Source organism: Eutrigla gurnardus (genome assembly GCF_963514095.1).
Source record: "Eutrigla gurnardus genome assembly, chromosome: 20".
NCBI classification, from domain to species: Eukaryota; Metazoa; Chordata; class Actinopteri; order Perciformes; family Triglidae; genus Eutrigla; species Eutrigla gurnardus.
Genome location: NC_139931.1, coordinates 17,339,895 through 17,356,296, shown reverse-complemented (window position 1 = coordinate 17,356,296; position 16,402 = coordinate 17,339,895). Strand labels below are relative to the sequence as shown.

At 47.1% G+C, this 16,402-nt stretch overlaps 1 protein-coding gene across 3 annotated transcripts in view; it reads left to right on the top strand.

Moving 5' to 3' along the window:
* caskin1 (CASK interacting protein 1) overlaps positions 1-15,638 on the top strand; it is an 80,669-nt gene extending 65,031 nt beyond the window's left edge. For 2 of the 3 annotated variants that reach the window (XM_084037988.1, XM_084037990.1), the window contains 13 exons: positions 3,022-3,126; positions 3,940-4,058; positions 5,756-5,837; positions 6,308-6,417; positions 7,985-8,095; positions 9,536-9,637; positions 9,721-9,859; positions 10,870-11,013; positions 11,142-12,406; positions 12,495-12,854; positions 13,376-13,955; positions 14,343-14,838; positions 15,386-15,638. In XM_084037988.1, the coding sequence (XP_083894114.1) occupies positions 3,022-3,126; positions 3,940-4,058; positions 5,756-5,837; positions 6,308-6,417; positions 7,985-8,095; positions 9,536-9,637; positions 9,721-9,859; positions 10,870-11,013; positions 11,142-12,406; positions 12,495-12,854; positions 13,376-13,955; positions 14,343-14,838; positions 15,386-15,482 (3,710 nt within the window). In that variant the 3' untranslated portion in view covers positions 15,483-15,638. The remainder of the gene's footprint in view (positions 1-3,021; positions 3,127-3,939; positions 4,059-5,755; positions 5,838-6,307; positions 6,418-7,984; positions 8,096-9,535; positions 9,638-9,720; positions 9,860-10,869; positions 11,014-11,141; positions 12,407-12,494; positions 12,855-13,375; positions 13,956-14,342; positions 14,839-15,385) is intronic. The other variant, XM_084037989.1, reaches the window with a different exon arrangement.
* The last annotated feature ends 764 nt before the right edge of the window (positions 15,639-16,402 follow it).

Genomic DNA, 16,402 nt, shown 5'->3' with positions numbered 1-16,402 from the left:
CAAATGAGGCTCCGAAGGGCCGAAGTCAGAACAAAATCTGCTCAAAACTCTTAAATGGCACTAAAATGTCATTTGTTTTGTTTTATTAAAGTTAAGTTTTTACCCATTTAACAATTCTAATGATTTTATAACATGTTTTATGTTATGACCACATTTCTTGAAAATGGATATACAAGTTGTGAAAATATTGTCGGCCTTTTAACTTTAAAATCATAACAGAAAACATGGCATCTTTTATCACGATAACAAAAACAGCTGCTGAATTGATTTAGCTGATTCAATAATTTTTTATTAAATATATTTTCTGCTGTTGAATTTAAACAAATGTTAACATAAAATTTGAATTAATTAAATTATTAATAAATTAATTTTCCTTTAACTGAAAATGGAGGGGTTCTTATGGGTTAAGTCTCCCTGAATAAATAAAAGATAAAAACATTTTTAAATGTATTTTCTATTTAAAATCAGGCTCTATTTTTTACTTGATAGCGAGCGATATTTCTGATTATCCCGATAATGGAAATTCACCATGATCAACTTATTGTAATTACTTATTATAAAATCCTATATGTGGTTATAACTGATTTAGCATTTCTGCCAGTTAAACGAGGCAACAAATGCAATACAAAACAAACGCGAGGGAGGAAGAGCTAGTCAGGTGGGAGGAAAGCTCACCATGTTACCACCTCTGTTCACCTGAGTTGTTTGTGCTTCAGTTTAACGTCTTTTTTCCTTTTGCAGTTATTTTTTTTCTTCCTTCGTCTTCGTTCTTTCCCCGTATACCAACACTGTCCCAACCACTCACACAACCTGCTAGTTTCTCACACACACATCACACACAACCCTCTCCTGACCAGACTGTGTGTACACGTTTTTGTGTTTCTGTGGTTTTTTTGTCCTGCCTCGTCCTGCGTCTGATCATTTTAACACCGCGTTTACCCGCCTTGCACTTGTCCCCTCAATGTGTGTGTGTGAGAGTGTGTGGTGGTGGTGAAGGGTGGGAAGACGATAAAAATAGAGCGACTATAACAGGCTTCGGACGCCAACAAGGATAAAAAATTTTCTGAGAGTGCAGTTTAATTTAGTCATTTGAAACTTCCAAATTGTCGGTGTCACTTTGAGTAAAAATACACATTGCTGTTTCCTGAGAGTTGGAGTTTTCACACATTAACGGGTGATATTTTCTGTCCAGCTAAACAAATTAAGGTAGTGTAGCTGTAATAATACTAATAATTCCTAAATGTCTTTAGAGTTCATAAAGACATTCTTGAATATATGGTGTTAAAACATGCTGAAATTATGTATTACGTGCAAACATTTGCCCATTTGCAAAATGTCAAGTGTTATGTAAGAGCATAAAATGCATAAATGCATTTTTGGAAAATGTCACCCAGGATGTTTTGCAGGTAAGTTATTCGCTGAGTGTAAACTCAGTGAATGGGAGCCTTCACTGGATGCCATTTTGTTTCCTCCGAGGGAATAAATCCCTTCCGGCAAATTTGTTGTCGGTAAATCCAAAAATGGGAATGCAGCGCCCCAATAAAGAAAAAAGGACCGCCTTTATCCAGGTTAGTGTCATTTTCCTCGATCACATTGGCTGAAAACCAATTTTTTCTTTACTTTAATATGATTCAAGTCCAATCAACATCTCTGAAAACAAACTTTGTTTGTCACTCGGAGGGATGCAAAATGGCCACAAGAAGGAGCTGTGACAAAAACAAGAAAGCCAATTATTTTTTTAAATTTTTTATTATTGTGTGTGGAGCACTGTTGGTAACACATATAAACCATTTATAAACCCTTACTGAGATGGTTATAATGGTTTATGACACTCTCCAAATGCGCTACAGCAGCCCCATTCTGACAAGGCTTACATATATAATCACACACATACGGATGCATTATATATGTATGTGTATGTACATTATGGCATATATGTGTATATACACGGATATTCATGTTATGGATTTATTTATGTACGATGGTATATAAATGTTTTCATATATCTATATATATATATGCTGTATTTTTTTCTGTGTATGTGTGTGCGTGTGTGAGCGCGTACGTGAGAATGAAAGTGTGGTGTGCAAACCAAAGGAAACCCCGTTTCCCCGAACACCCTCCTCCCAGCCCGTCTGTCAGTTTGATCTTAATCGCCGAGAAGGTTGGAAGTTATTTCATGAACCCACTGGAGCCTTCTTTGTCTGATATAATATATAATCAGCGAAACTAGGGACAAATACAGTATGTAGCACTGACAGTCGCAGTAGTGTCCATACTGAAAATGATCGTGTTTGTACGTTAAATTGGCCCCTTTGTACGATCAATAATGCCAAATGTGCGATAATTTCACCACTTTGGGACGGTTGTCTTTTTAATTTGGCTATAGCTACGTTAGCTTAAAATAACCAAAACTATGATGTGAGTATATTTGTAGGCGTGTAACACATTTAGACATTAAAATATGATAATCTAAAGCTTCGAGTACAATAGATTCCCATAAAGCATTGCTAGGCTTAATATCAGATTGAAATAACCTAAATTAGTTATGTATTTCAAATGTCCTTTCCATCAGTTTTGCAGAAAAGCTAGTTTTGAGCCAAACATTAAAGTTAAGCTTATCAATATTTTGATTTGATAGGTGGATATGAGTAATTTAAAAGGGGTCACTTATAGAGAAGGTTTTAGCCTCTTTTAGGTAGTTTTGGTGTCATGACTCACAACTTTACCTGGCACCAAACAGCAGTAGGGACTAGCTGGTGAACATAGGGGAGCATTAAGCAGCTAACGAGTTTAATATTGTTCTCAGCAGATGGTGGAGACCAAAACAGAGCTATGCTAACACCTCAGCTGTATCAACTCATCATTTCTCTAATTTGTATATTCAGTTTGTTCCACTGACCCATAGTTTGAGAAAAAGCATCAACCAAAAGCTGCTTCAGATGCTAGCAAAAGCACAGCAATGCTTCCCAGGCAAGTTTAGGGTGAGTTAGCGGCTAACGGTGGTGTTCTGTGTTAAAGGTTGTCGCGGCTCAGAGGCAAGTCCTCACAGCTCTCCCACCACATCCAGCGGGCCCCATGGAGGCTCCAACGAAGAGATCTGGGTGCTGCGCAAGTCCGTGGCAGGTAACGAAGCCGCGCTGCGCTGAGCCCTCAACACTCGACTCCTTAAACTCTGACCGGGGGGTCAAAAAGTATCTGACGTCCGTTCAAAAGAAGGCTCGTCCACCTGCCGCTGCCTTGCTAGACGCTAGGTCTATGGTATTGCAAATGTCCCCAACAGTAGAACCCATCCATCCATTAATGAGCTAAAAAAAAAAAAACCAAACGATGTTGTTTGAAGGCTTTCAGATACTCTTTGACCTGCTCCTTAGTGTCCCCCATGCTTACCCCTCCATCTGAAGCGTAGCTGGACTCAGTGGCCTTATGTGTAGGACTGCAGCCATCTGCATCGGTCTACAGTCTGTGTGTCTTTCCAACCGGATGTATGGAGACGTTTTCGTGTGAGAGAGAAAAAAACGTAGGAAAGAGAGACAGGAGGAGTGACAGAAAAGGTGTGTGTGTGAAAGTGAAACGGTGTGTCTCGTTTACTCCATTTCTGTGTCGCCCAGTCGTCCGTCATGCTGTCCGTCCGTCCGTCCGTCTGTCCTGTCCATCCGACCACATGCTGCCCAGTGCATTTCGATGGAGAGTCACACCTGTTACCACGTTGCTTTGGATATCAGCTAAACCACTCAATGTGTGTGTGTATGTGTGTGTGGTCGTGTGTGTGTGTGTGTGTGTTGGTGACTGTATACATCCATCTGTTTGTTGCATGTATGCACAAAATCTATACATATTATTTGGGCGGTTGCATGCGTGTGTGAATGCGTGTGTGTGTGTGTGTGTGTGTGTGTGTGTGTGTGTGTGTGTGTGTGTGTGTGTGTGTGTGTGTTGCAGGTGGAGACCGCAGCAGCATGGGTAGTTCTGGCAGTGTGACCAGCGTGAGGTCGTCGGGCAGCGGTCAGAGCGCCGGCAGCGGCGGACACATCCTCCACGCGCAGGCCGAGGGGGTCAAGGTACGAACGCATACGGCTGCTTCATCGGAGTCAATCCAAGAGCTGCGTATTCATCATAAAAACTGACCGTTCAAATAGACCCAAAATCTCATTTTTATTCATTCTACTGTTAGTCCGTTTTGCTCAAATAGAAATGGGGGCCTGTCTCTAATTCTGGCCTCCTTCCAATAAAGGCCTAGGCTGCGATGCGCTTGAGTAAATAAAGGCTCGGCCTATATTAGAGGATTTACGGTAATCAACTAGAGAAGCACGTTCTTTTTTTTTGGTGTCATTTAACGTGAGAGTCGTCTATGGAGACTTTCAGGCTCCGATGACCAAACGTGGAGGTGTTTGCTTCCAGAGGGATGTTGTATGAATGAGCACATATTTGTTATGTATATTATGTATGAAGAGTGAAAACTGAAGGAAGAGGCAAGTTAAAAAGCATTTTTTTTTAAAGATTTTAAAGCTCCTCCCCACTCCAACGCTGAACATTCCGTCCAATAGATTTGATTTAAATGTTGAATAATAGCCTGGATGTAAAACCGTTATACATATTAAAGATATGAATGAGATAAATCCTGTAAAAACCACAACCACATTGTACTGCATGCGCTCGTAGTCTGAAGCTGCTACTAGAGGTGTTTATTTACTCGTAACAGCAGCCAGCTGCACGTCGTACACTTTCAGCAAGCGTCCTGTTGAGAAATTGCAAATGAGCCACTTTTTATACGACTAAAACATCCACACAGCAAAATGAGACCCAGTCGCAGCCCAGACTGACTGGAAGCATCTGTCTTCTCACACCCCATTCCCTCCTCATCAGCACCAGGCTGACTTTTACTGCGGCGCTCGTACCGGAAGCTTCAGAACCAAACTTACGATGTGAGGAATGGACCGATAGTCAGCAAACATCACATCTGTCTTTTTCCAGTCAGAGTTTCCTGCAGTGATCAATTTTATATGACATGATGAGGTTTTAGAATTTGCTTCTTCTTTCTTTTTTTTGCAAGTCATGCGAGACAATATTTCACGGTAGATTAAGTTATGGGATATTAAGTTTACAGTAGAGTTAACAATTTGAATGATAATTAGCCAGCGTGTATGTGTGATGTTACATTTAGAAGAACAAATTACACTTTCTTTCTCTAACAAATGAAAAGTGGAATTAAATTGTAATAAAACACACTTTGCTCAAATCAGTACAAGTAGGACTTGGTCTGGTATGAACAGTAGCCCTAGTGTGGATAATGATCGCAAAAACTACCCCGACAACCGACCTTTACCCTTTCATAGCATGTTCCCATGAAACTTAAAGGTTGAGTAGGTCAGAGATCGGCAAAGTGCGCGCAATCAGGAAAGAAAGTATTGACAGACAGGCAGGCCGACCAATTATTTTCTCCAGCCCGACTGTTTTGATTGGTCGGGGTTTTTACAGTCCTGCTACGGCCACAGTCAGACCATTTAATGTATTCATTGCTATCGGTATGTTACAAGGATTTCAAGTCATATAACAGAAAGTGTTTTTGAATAGAATCTCCTACTCAACTTTTAACCGTGGTCGCCTAAAAATGTCTTGCTCAGCCATCGGTTGTACTTAGCTCCACCCTCTCACTGCTGGTTGCAATGAAACCAAGATGGCGACGATGATCTAATGCAAGCCAGGATAAAAACACACACGCTTATGCACAATGGCTGTCGCATTTGTGTTTTTACAGCTTCTCGCCACAGTCTTGTCCCAGTCCGCCAAAGCCAAGGAGCATCTACTGGAGCAGTCCAAGTCCGTGGACCAGCCTGCAGGTAGGACAGGGTTTCAGGGGGGGAGGGGGGGCGACGACGAACCGTACCTGCATGGAGGTTTGACGTAGAGCGACAAAGATGAGGGAGAAAGAGTGTCAGGTTAGAAAAACAAAAGTCATTAAAACACTGCTCTTTTGGAAAATGTCTTTGTATCACTTCTACACACACACACACACACACACACACACACACACACAGATCTTGGCCAGTTTAGCAGACAGATGGCCAAGCAGGGGATGTAGGAGGAAGTGTAGCAGGGTGCGATTGGTTAAGAAGGTTCGTTCCATCTCAGACTGCGTGAATGTGATTGGTTCCTTATGAACGCTACAGCGGAGGCTGATCAGAAATCAGTTGGCGGGGAAGGTTAGAGGTCATGTTGGACGACGAGGGGACTCATCTGTTGAACGATGAGAAGTTGACAGCGACGGGGCGACAGCTTGACGCCCGCCAATGGTATCTCTCCCTGGCAGGCTCCACCAGCTCCTCTCGGACGTCGAGCCAATCGGGCTGTCCGCTCCATGAAGCGCCGCCTTACGACGCCACGGCAACCAGGAAGGGGGAGGGACAAGGCGAGGGGAAGGTAGGACCGTCCCAAAGTCCCACATATGTGGTCCTCTCTCCCTCTTTCAGCAAAGACACACGAGTCGCTTCCAGACAATCGCCATGACGATAATGACAATGTAGCTTCTCAGTCACCTCAACCACAACCCTCTCTCTCTTCCACACACACAGACACACACTATATACAGTATATATATTATATATACACACACACCAAGATGTCCCAGCGGTTTCTCTCACAACTGGCCTCGTCCGTGCTGCGAGTGTTTGGATGCAGCCATGACACGGTGAGTGGGTGGATGGAAGATCTCCGGCTTGATCTGGTATGAATCTGTGAACGAGGAATCTTTCTTTGAGTGTGTGTCTGACAGAGAGAGAGAGAGAGAGAGAGAGAGAGAGAGAGAATCCTGTCCTTCTCTTTTGTATCTGCTACGTGCGATCCATCGCTATCCACTCCTTTAGTTGCAGCTTCTCCTTCTTCCATTGGTATTTTTCTTCTTCTTTTGCAGAGATAAATGTCTCTCAATTGACGCTTGTTAGGTCTCAGGCAAGCGTAGATATCAGTGTGTGTGTGTGTGTGTGTGTGTGTGTGTGTGTGTGCAGGTGCCCAGCAGTGTGCATGTTGTGGGTGGACTAGCTCTGCACAAAAAGTGTGAAATCTGAGCTTACATCATGTAAAGTAAACGGTTGTTTACTGTAGAGTGTGTGTGTGTGTGTGTGTGTGTGTGTGTGTGTGTGTGTGTGTGTGTGTGTGTGTGTGTGTGTGTGTGCAGACCCACCTTTAAGTTAAGTCTCAATGTATAATAATTTCAAGCTTGATAAACCAATGAGCATATTTAAATAGCAGGTGGTCGAGGTGGTTGTATGCATCACTTGCCTACAGTGCGTGTGTGTGTGTGTGTGTGTGTGTGTGTGTGTGTGTGTGTGTGTGTGTGTGTGTGCTGCCATATAAGCCATGTTCTCATGGCCATCTGTTATGATGGATCAGAGTCCTGATTCCTCAGCAGCCGTAATGTTTCACCCGGTAGGGTAGAGACGATGAAGGATGGGAGGGAGACCCAATCAGGGGTGAGGGACAGTGAGCAGGAGGAGGGTGATGGGGAAGGATGAGGAAGAGGAAGAAGAAGAAGAAGCAGAAGAAGAAGAAGAAGAAGAAGAGATGACGGCATGTGGGTCTTTAAAAAGAAACTGAGTGGATGGGAACAAGTCTTACAGGGGTTTTTACAGTTACATTCAGTCCTGTATATATATATTAGAGTGGTCTGTAAAATGTAGATAAGCTTGTAGCATTTGAGCGAATAAAGGCAGGGCCCTTCTCCCTCCTACCTTTAGCCTGGGTTTCACTACAGGGCCAATGAGGGCTAACCAGGGCTAACTGGGTTGTAATGTCACCGAATCATTAGAACGACCCATAAATGTACAAGAATGAGTCTTTGTGACATTAGTAGAAAACAACATGCTTGATGAGCAGCTCCTTCTCTATTGTGGCCCCTGTTTGGCCCCACTTGGCCCTGCTGAGAAAGAGTGGCTGTTGACGAAGCAGACAGCCAGTGACAGCATGCCCCCCCCTGTCTTCTCTCCCGTAGAGCTCAGAGGCCGTTGTCCAATGGCTGAGCGACTTTCAGCTGCAGGTCTACGCTCCAAACTTCCTGGGTGCTGGGTATGACTTGCCCACCATTAGCCGAATGACCCCGGAGGTAAGGCAACTGAACCCCCGACCCCCGATCCCCCCCCTGAGAGGTCCCAGGCACCTCCAAGGACCACAATGGAAACAAGTCTGCACGACTTTGATTTGTGCTGTCCTTGATGTTTTCGGATGCATGTAAACCATTTCCTTTAGGATCCTCAATGAGCACTTCTAATGGTCCACCTCTCAACCTTGACCTCTTAACCTCTCTCTTGACCCCTGATCAAAAAGACTTTTCTAGCTCCCAAAACGGCACAGTACGATTTACTAAGAGATATATTATTGTCAAGAAATGTCAGGAAGATTCAAACTATTTGAAAGGCTGATAGAATTAAAAGCTAAATTAAACAGGCCTTTCCCCTCGCCTGTCAACAGATGTCTTTGTAGCAAACAGAGCTGTCGGCTGCTGCTTAGTTCTGAATTGAATTGTTTTCAACTTGAAGCATTCAGGGAACAAAACATGTGAGACGCATGAAGGAAAAGGAAAAAACCCTATTTGGTTGCATTATGGGAAATGTAGGATCCTTTGTTTTTATTGCTCAAAATCCCTATATGTTGGCCTCCATCGCTCTGAGTCCAACCAACTCAATGAAAACACAACACTAGGTCCTTCTATAAACCCCATATTTAGAAGAGTAAATCTTATGTTCACATTGTTATCCGCCTCGTGATGCTTTACTAAATACAAGTTTACAAAGATGAATTCTGCACCAGTCGGAACTGAACACGTGGAGCTAAAAAAAAAGGGGAAATTAGATAAAAGAATCGATCATTTAACACAAGCTGAATGTTTCCACACAACCTGGTGGACCCGCACTCTCCGCCACGCTCAGCTACACACAAATCATTTAAAGCATACATGAAGTAAGTGTATAGAAAGTTCCACTCCGGGGCTGTGCATGCTGAACGCTTCAGACTTTAAAATGCTTTTGTTACCACAGAGATGTCCTAGTATTCTGGCCTACGCGTGGGTCATTCACCTGTGTGTGTGTGTGTGTGTGTGTGTGTGTGGTGAATGTTCCTGTCTGTGTGTTGTGTGTTTAAAAGTGTGATCTCCACCACAACTACCACTGAAATACACAGAAGCAAAAGTGAACAGACCTCCGCTTCCATGTGAATCTGGTTGTTTTGAAGACACTTGGCTCGTTTATGTACTTCTCACAGACCAGACGGGCAGAAAGCTGCATTTAAATCAGAGAGTAGACGCTTCCTTTTCACCGCAGACCTTTGCTTTCGCTTTCCTCGCTTCTCTCATGATTTCCACACATTTGCATCGCTGCTCTGTTCACAACTGGCAGACGCTTTCATCAGACGTCACGCTGTCGCTCGTCTCTTTGTGTTGTTTCCCTCTGTGTGTGTGTGTGTGTGTATGCTGGAGTCTTGGGGATGATTTAAAGCCTGAACATGCCACCACTGTACCTTAACTGTGTGTGCTTGTGTTTGTGTGTAGGACCTGACGGCTATCGGAATCACCAAACCCGGCCACAGGAAGAAGATGACGTCGGAGATTAACAAGCTGAGCGTCACCGAGTGGCTGCCTGAGCACAAACCCGTGAGTACAATTAGAGTTTAGTGGCCGGTTGGATGCTACGCCTGCTTTCTGCTGAGCTGTCATGTTCCTGGGCCTTCCTACAGGCCAGCCTGGGAGAGTGGCTGTCTGCGATTGGCCTGAGCCAGTACCACCAGGTGCTGGTGCAGAACGGCTACGAGAACATCGAGTTCATCACGGACATCACCTGGGAGGACCTGCAGGAAATAGGCATCATCAAACTGGGTGAGACGGAGGTTCAGTGCATGTTTTACATCAGAACATGTGACACACATCACATTCACCATCCAGGAAGTTCTATGTAGAGGACGGCACAGTGAGCTCATCAGGTAAATGACACTGAGGGACCATCCATAGTAAATAGAGAAAAAATGTTTGTGATGAATACATAGTGTGAGCTAATTTGTTGTAATTTAAGTTCCTCTGGGTAGTATAGCGATGCTACGTCTCGGGCTTTTATTGTGAAAGGTAAGACCAAAAAGCGGTATACGCTGGTGTGTCAATGTGGAGGCACAATGTGGTTCAAGATTGTGGGATACTTTGAGTCCACTATGTTGGGTTTAAGGATTCTCACAAACTCACTATATGGTAGAGTGTGATTTCAGACACAGCCATAGTGAGTTCTATGTTGTAGAGCTGTCTGGATGTATAGTGAGAATATGACACACTACATAGTGGACTCAAAGTATCCCACAATTCATCCTGATAAGTAGCGCACAGCCGATGGTCACTAACATGACGTCATATACCATCATGCATTGCTCTGAAGGAAAAAGGACAGACTGACTAGAGGAGTGCAGCGTGATCGAGACAAATCCATGAGTAGAATCATCACAAGATAGACGGCCTTACCTTTCACAATAAAAGCCCTAGACATGTGCGCAGCATCACTACTGACCAGGGGAACGTAAATCACACCAAATTACCTCAGAATATGCATTGATTACAAAAATGATGACTCACATTTTTTAATTGTGCGACAGCAGTTATGTAACTAAGGGTAGTGTCCCGAACCGTTTCTTCATTTTACACATGACACCCAATGACCTCACCATATAGTCCTCTCCATGGAGCTCCCTGGATCATGAGTAAGGACGTGTCAGTGTCTGTCAACAACACAACATTTATTCTCCACATATATTGATAATATATCCATATGTAAAGATAATATTGCAATAGAAATACCCATATTTATATTCATACTCAAATGTAATACACATCTTTCAATGTTCCAGGTCACCAGAAGAAGCTGATGCTGGCGGTGAAGCGACTGGCTGAACTGCAGCGCAGTTCAGATGGGCGGGGCTCCCTCAGGAAGAAGCCTCCACCAATCACACAGCAGCAGGATGTCATCTCCATGGACAGTCCCCCTCTAGACGGTGAGTGAGCAGATGATGGACTTTTAATGAGGTTAAATCTACTGGTGATGATGAGACTGTCCTGTTCAGATTCATATTCTTATTAATCTCATTCAATAATTTGAATTTCTTTCTGTTTTTTTGCTCAGAGGTCATGTCTCCAAAGATGAGCACTTTCCAGGACAGCGAGTTGAGCACCGAGCTACAGAGTGCCATGATCCAGCCAGGTCAGGAGGTCAAAGCTCAGCGCACACGCAGCAAAGACCATGACGAGGTGATGACAGGGGGAGGAGGAGGAGGAGGAGGTGGAGGTGGAGGAGGAGGAGGGGGAGGAGGTGGAGGAGGTGGAGGAGGGACTGGGCCACCTAAGAAGGAGGCACGGACTATGAGGCAGCAGAGCAGCCAGGGCAGCGCCACCTCTCACAGAGGCAGCGTCTCCTCTCAAGGCAAACACCGCCACTCCCACTCCCACTCCCAGCCTGCGCCTCCCTACACGCCTCCTCACACCCCTACCAAGACCAGAACCTCGTCCTCCTCCTCCACCTCCTCCGTCCAGAGCACAGCTTCCCCGCAGGCCAAACACAAGCCGCCCCCCCAGTTCATCCAGGGGGAGAGACCTCATTCGCCGCGCTCCCACCCCCCTCAGTCTCCGACCCAGCGCGGACCCCCGTGCGCTCAGCTCCCGCCGCCGCAGCAACAACAGCAGCCTCAAGTCCAGCAGCCTCAAGTCCAGCAGCAGGCGCCCCCTCAGCACCATCCACAGACGCAGGCGATGGAGGTCAGGGAGAACCCACAACCCCCGGTCCCACTCCTTTGCCTCCCGCCGGAGGCCGAGCTGACGGAGGGGGAAGGAGAGGAGTCTGCAGCCCTCAAGAAGAAACGCGCCCACAGCCTCAACCGACACGCCGTGTCAGATGGCGAGTGCGACGAGAGGCCGGGAGGAGGCGGAGGACAAGAGGGCGAGGCGGCGGTGCCGAGAGGTCAGGGCTGCCCCGTGGTCCGAGCGGACGGAGGCAAATACGCCACGGTGACCCACCGCGTCAGCCGCAGCCACTCCGTACGCAACCAGGACAAGAACGCCAACCGCTACCAGACGCAGCCGTTTGCTCTGCGCCAGAAGAAGAAAGGCCCGCCGCCGCCGCCGCCCAAACGCTCCAGCTCTGCCATCTCCACCTCCAACTCCAACCTGACGGAGGCCAACGCACAGCCGCACGCGCTCACCACCACGGGGGGGATGCTGGACGTGCCTTACCACCAGCAGCGGCGGGCCAGCGACCTTGGGGTGTCGGTGGAGGCCGCCGTCGTCGTGGAGACGAGCAGCGTGGGTAGCGTGAGGAGCATCGCCGCCATGTTGGAGATGTCTTCCATAGGAGGCGGAGCCAAAGGCATGGCCCTGCAGAAGAACTTCCTACAGGTTAGTTCATCCATTAATCTAGTTCTCTAAAAGAGAAGATAACGAGCTGAAGTATGATCAACCAATCGTGTGGTTGTGTGTTCATCAGGTGGGGAAAACCCGCGACGCCATTGGTCTGGACGGTGAAGTGGTGAACCGACGGCGGACCATCAGTGGCCCGGTCACTGAGCTGGTGGCGGCCGCCAGGCGTGAACAACCCACGCTCTCTGACTCCCCCTCCCCCTCCGTGGAGCCCCAAACATCCCCCCTCCCTGTAAATTCCTCCCCCCCCAACCCTCTGTCCTCCCCCAACCCAACGTCCTCCCCCCACCCTCCCTCCTCCCCCCACCCTCCGTCCTCCCCCCACCCCAGCTCGGGAGGCAGCGGCAGTTCATCGGAGAACCTGCCATTTGCAGATGAGGGAAGCCTGACCATCCGCCGCCAGGGTCGAGGAGAAGGAGAAGGACAGGTAGCTTTCTCTATATATATACGTCTATCTATCTATCTATCTATCTATCTATCTATCTATCTATCTATCTATCTATCTATCTATCTATCTATCTATCTATCTATCTATCTACCTGTCTATCTATCTATCTATCTATCTATCTATCTATCTATCTATCTATCTATCTATCTATCTATCTATCTATCTATCTATCTATCTATCTATCTATCTATCTATCTATCTATCTATCTATCTATCTATCTACCTGTCTATCTATCTATCTATCTATCTATCTATCTATCTATCTATCTATCTATCTATCTATCTATCTATCTATCTATCTATCTATCTATCTATCTATCTATCTGTCTATCTATCTATTGTGATGTGCTAAGATTACATGTGCTTTAATACATTGCATATCCATAGTGAGCTTCTGTGTTTGTAAGCTTTATTGGTGTTTCTACGTTTATCTTTGTCAATGTTTCTGACTGTTTGTGCAAAAATCCACTCTTGTCACGAACGTATGAATTTTCCGTTAGTGTGTATTTTGTGTTTGTCTGCAGGGCGACGGCGAGGGCCCCCAGGGCGACGTGGGCTACACGCAGGAGGACCTCTCCAGGGTCGAGGCCACGGCGACCTTCAAGCGACGGCCCCGCAGCTCCAAGCCCCACCCCAACGGCTCCGACTTCACCCTGCAGGAGTCGTCCACTGTCAAGCGGCGGCCCAAGAGCCGCGACAAGGAGCCCGAGGGCTTCGCCGACATGGCGGCTAACGGCGAGCCCGCGGGGACGCCGCCGCCCAACACCACGCAACCAGTACCCTACCAGAACGGCACAGCCACGGTGAAACGCCGCCCAGTGTCTGATGCCGGAGTCACCGAGCAACCGCAACCTCAACCGCAACCTCAACCGCAAGTGACCGCCGTGCCGCGCAGGGACAGTGTGGACCAAGGAGCCCCGGTGGTGAATGAAGGAGGTCCTGTGAGAAAACCGAAGCCTCCAGTCTCCCCGAAACCTGTTGTGGCACAGATAAAGAGACAGGGTGGCCCGCAGACACCCCCGCAGGCTTTCTCCAACAAGAGGGTCCCCCTGCCTGGTCCCGGGACCCCTGGAAGCCCAGGTACTCACACTGTGTTTGGGTCAGGCTCATCCTGCAGCACCAGGACCCACGTGGGGAAATGAAATAGTGACTGACAGCAGCACTTCAATGCTTCTTATATGTGCATTAGGTTCTTTGATTAATACATTATAAACATTGTTAAATCGACCGCATGTTATGATGACTAAAAAAGACCGGGGACCATCGGACACATGAGGAAACTATTTTAGTTTGGCCTCCTTCCATCACATATGTGCAATCATCTCCACCTTAGTGAAGGTCTTGGTTTGCTTGTTTGGCCCACAGCAGGGTTTAATTACACGTTTAATTAGAGCCGGAGGAATCTGGGAAAGAGGTTTTATTCCAGTGATCTAACCCGCTCTATTTTCTCTCCCTCCGTTTCCGCAGTGGAAGGAAAGAAGATCCCTCCACCTGTCTCGCCTAAACCGGCCCCGCCGCCCACGGCACCCAAACCGACCAAGCTGATCCACGCCCTGACCAGCCCGCCCTCCCCGAGCCCGGCCCCCGCCCCGGTCAAGCAGCACCAGGCGGTGGCCCGACAGATCAGCTCGCCCCCCTGCTTCCCCCCCTCCAACATCCCCAGCCTCCAGAACGCCAAGCCGCTAAGCCCCTCCCCCCAGAGCCCCCACACGCCGCAGACCCCCACGACGCCCCAGACTCCCGCCACGCCCAGCCCGACCCCGCCACCCGTCAAGCCCCCTCGCTCTTCGATCGGGGGCGTGTCGGTGGACAGTGGGATGACGGGGGGCGGGGTCATGGCGCCGGCTGCCACGACGCCGGACTTCGGCGTGGACTCGTTGGTGCATCAGAAGCTGGAGGAGACGAGTGCGTCGCTGGCGGCCGCCCTGCAGGCCGTGGAGGATAAGATACTGCGACAGGAGGAGTAAGAAGCACACACACACACACACACACACACACACACACACACTCACACACAGTCTTATAATTATTGTTAATAAATAAAAAATTCCCCCTATGAAGTTTTTAAGCAACAAAAGAGGGATGGATGCCATCTCTCTATGCTCAGCTGCCTGTTAAACTTCAGTGACGCCCTCTGGTGGCGTCTGCTGGTCACTACCACACATCACATCAATACAGCATCATAGAAAGAGCAGCGTCTGCATTTATGACGGTGTTGAAAAACCTACCGTCGGGATTTCTAAACACTTTTAGTGTGTAGTTAATAGTGACCGAGCCGGCTCCAGACACAATCCAGATGTTCGACATGCTAAACATCTGGAACTGGCAGGGAGCTGCAGCCAATGAGAGCGCGAGACATGGGATTCGATCACAACGACTTATATATTCTGTAATAAGTGTGAGTCAAATACAAATGTGATTGTGAACTTAGCTCAAAGGGGTCGGGGTTTAGCAAACGGTCTTTAAATGCTGAATTGACGTATTCGCTGCTCTCTGTGTGTGTTGTTTAGCTCCGTGGCCGAGCAGAAGACCACGGTCAGCATCCTCGACGACATCGGCAGCATGTTTGACGACCTGGCCGACCAGCTGGACGCCATGTTGGAGTAACCACCGGATCCCGTCAGCATGTCTCCATGGCAACGCATCAGGAATGACTCAGACTGCACAACAGGCAATACGCCTCTCCGTGTCTCTCTCTCTCTCTCTCTCCTCCTCTTCATCCTCCTCTCTCCGCCTCGCTCGTCCTCCCCTCGCTCTTCACGTCGTCCGTCCTTCGCCGTCCTGGAAAACTCTCTCACCTCCTCCTCTCTCCTCCTCTTCCTCTCACCTCCTCCTCATCCTCTCATCTCCGGTCGCCGATGATGAAAATAACGAGCGTTGGACGGACAAACGGCGAGAGAGAAGGCAAGAGTGAAGAATGGCAAAAGAGAGAGGGACTTAAAAAAAGGATCAAAAACAAGTGATGTGGTGAGAAAATAAAAAATAAAAAAAATCACAAGATGGAGAGATGAAGAAATGCAACAAAATGGAGGAGACTGCAATCACAGCGTGGGTCTTTCCAGAACTCCACGTGGACTCGAAGCCGTGTTGGCGAACAAACAAACTCAACTAATACTGATTGAAGAAACCAACTGTGTCATGAATCATAGTGTGGTATGTGTACATTCTAAGCATGGAGAGTTTATATCTACTGAAAAAGTCCTGCATTAGCACAGTAATATATATATATATATATACATATATATATATAATATACCGATAAATATGAATCTCTAGCTCTTTGGTTTGATGTCTTGGTTCTGTGCTGAATGGTGACCTCTGGTGTTGTGATGATGTAAAGGATTTGGTGGAAAGATTTTTATCCGTGGCGTGACCAAAACGAGACTCTTCAGCTCCTGAGGCGTGTTCGTGTGTGTGTGTGTGCGTGTTTGTGTGTGTGTGTGTGTGTGTGTGTGTGTGTGTGTGTGTGTGTGTGTGTGAGATCGGGACTGTGTGACAGGCGTGTGCACGTGAGCTTGTGGGACATT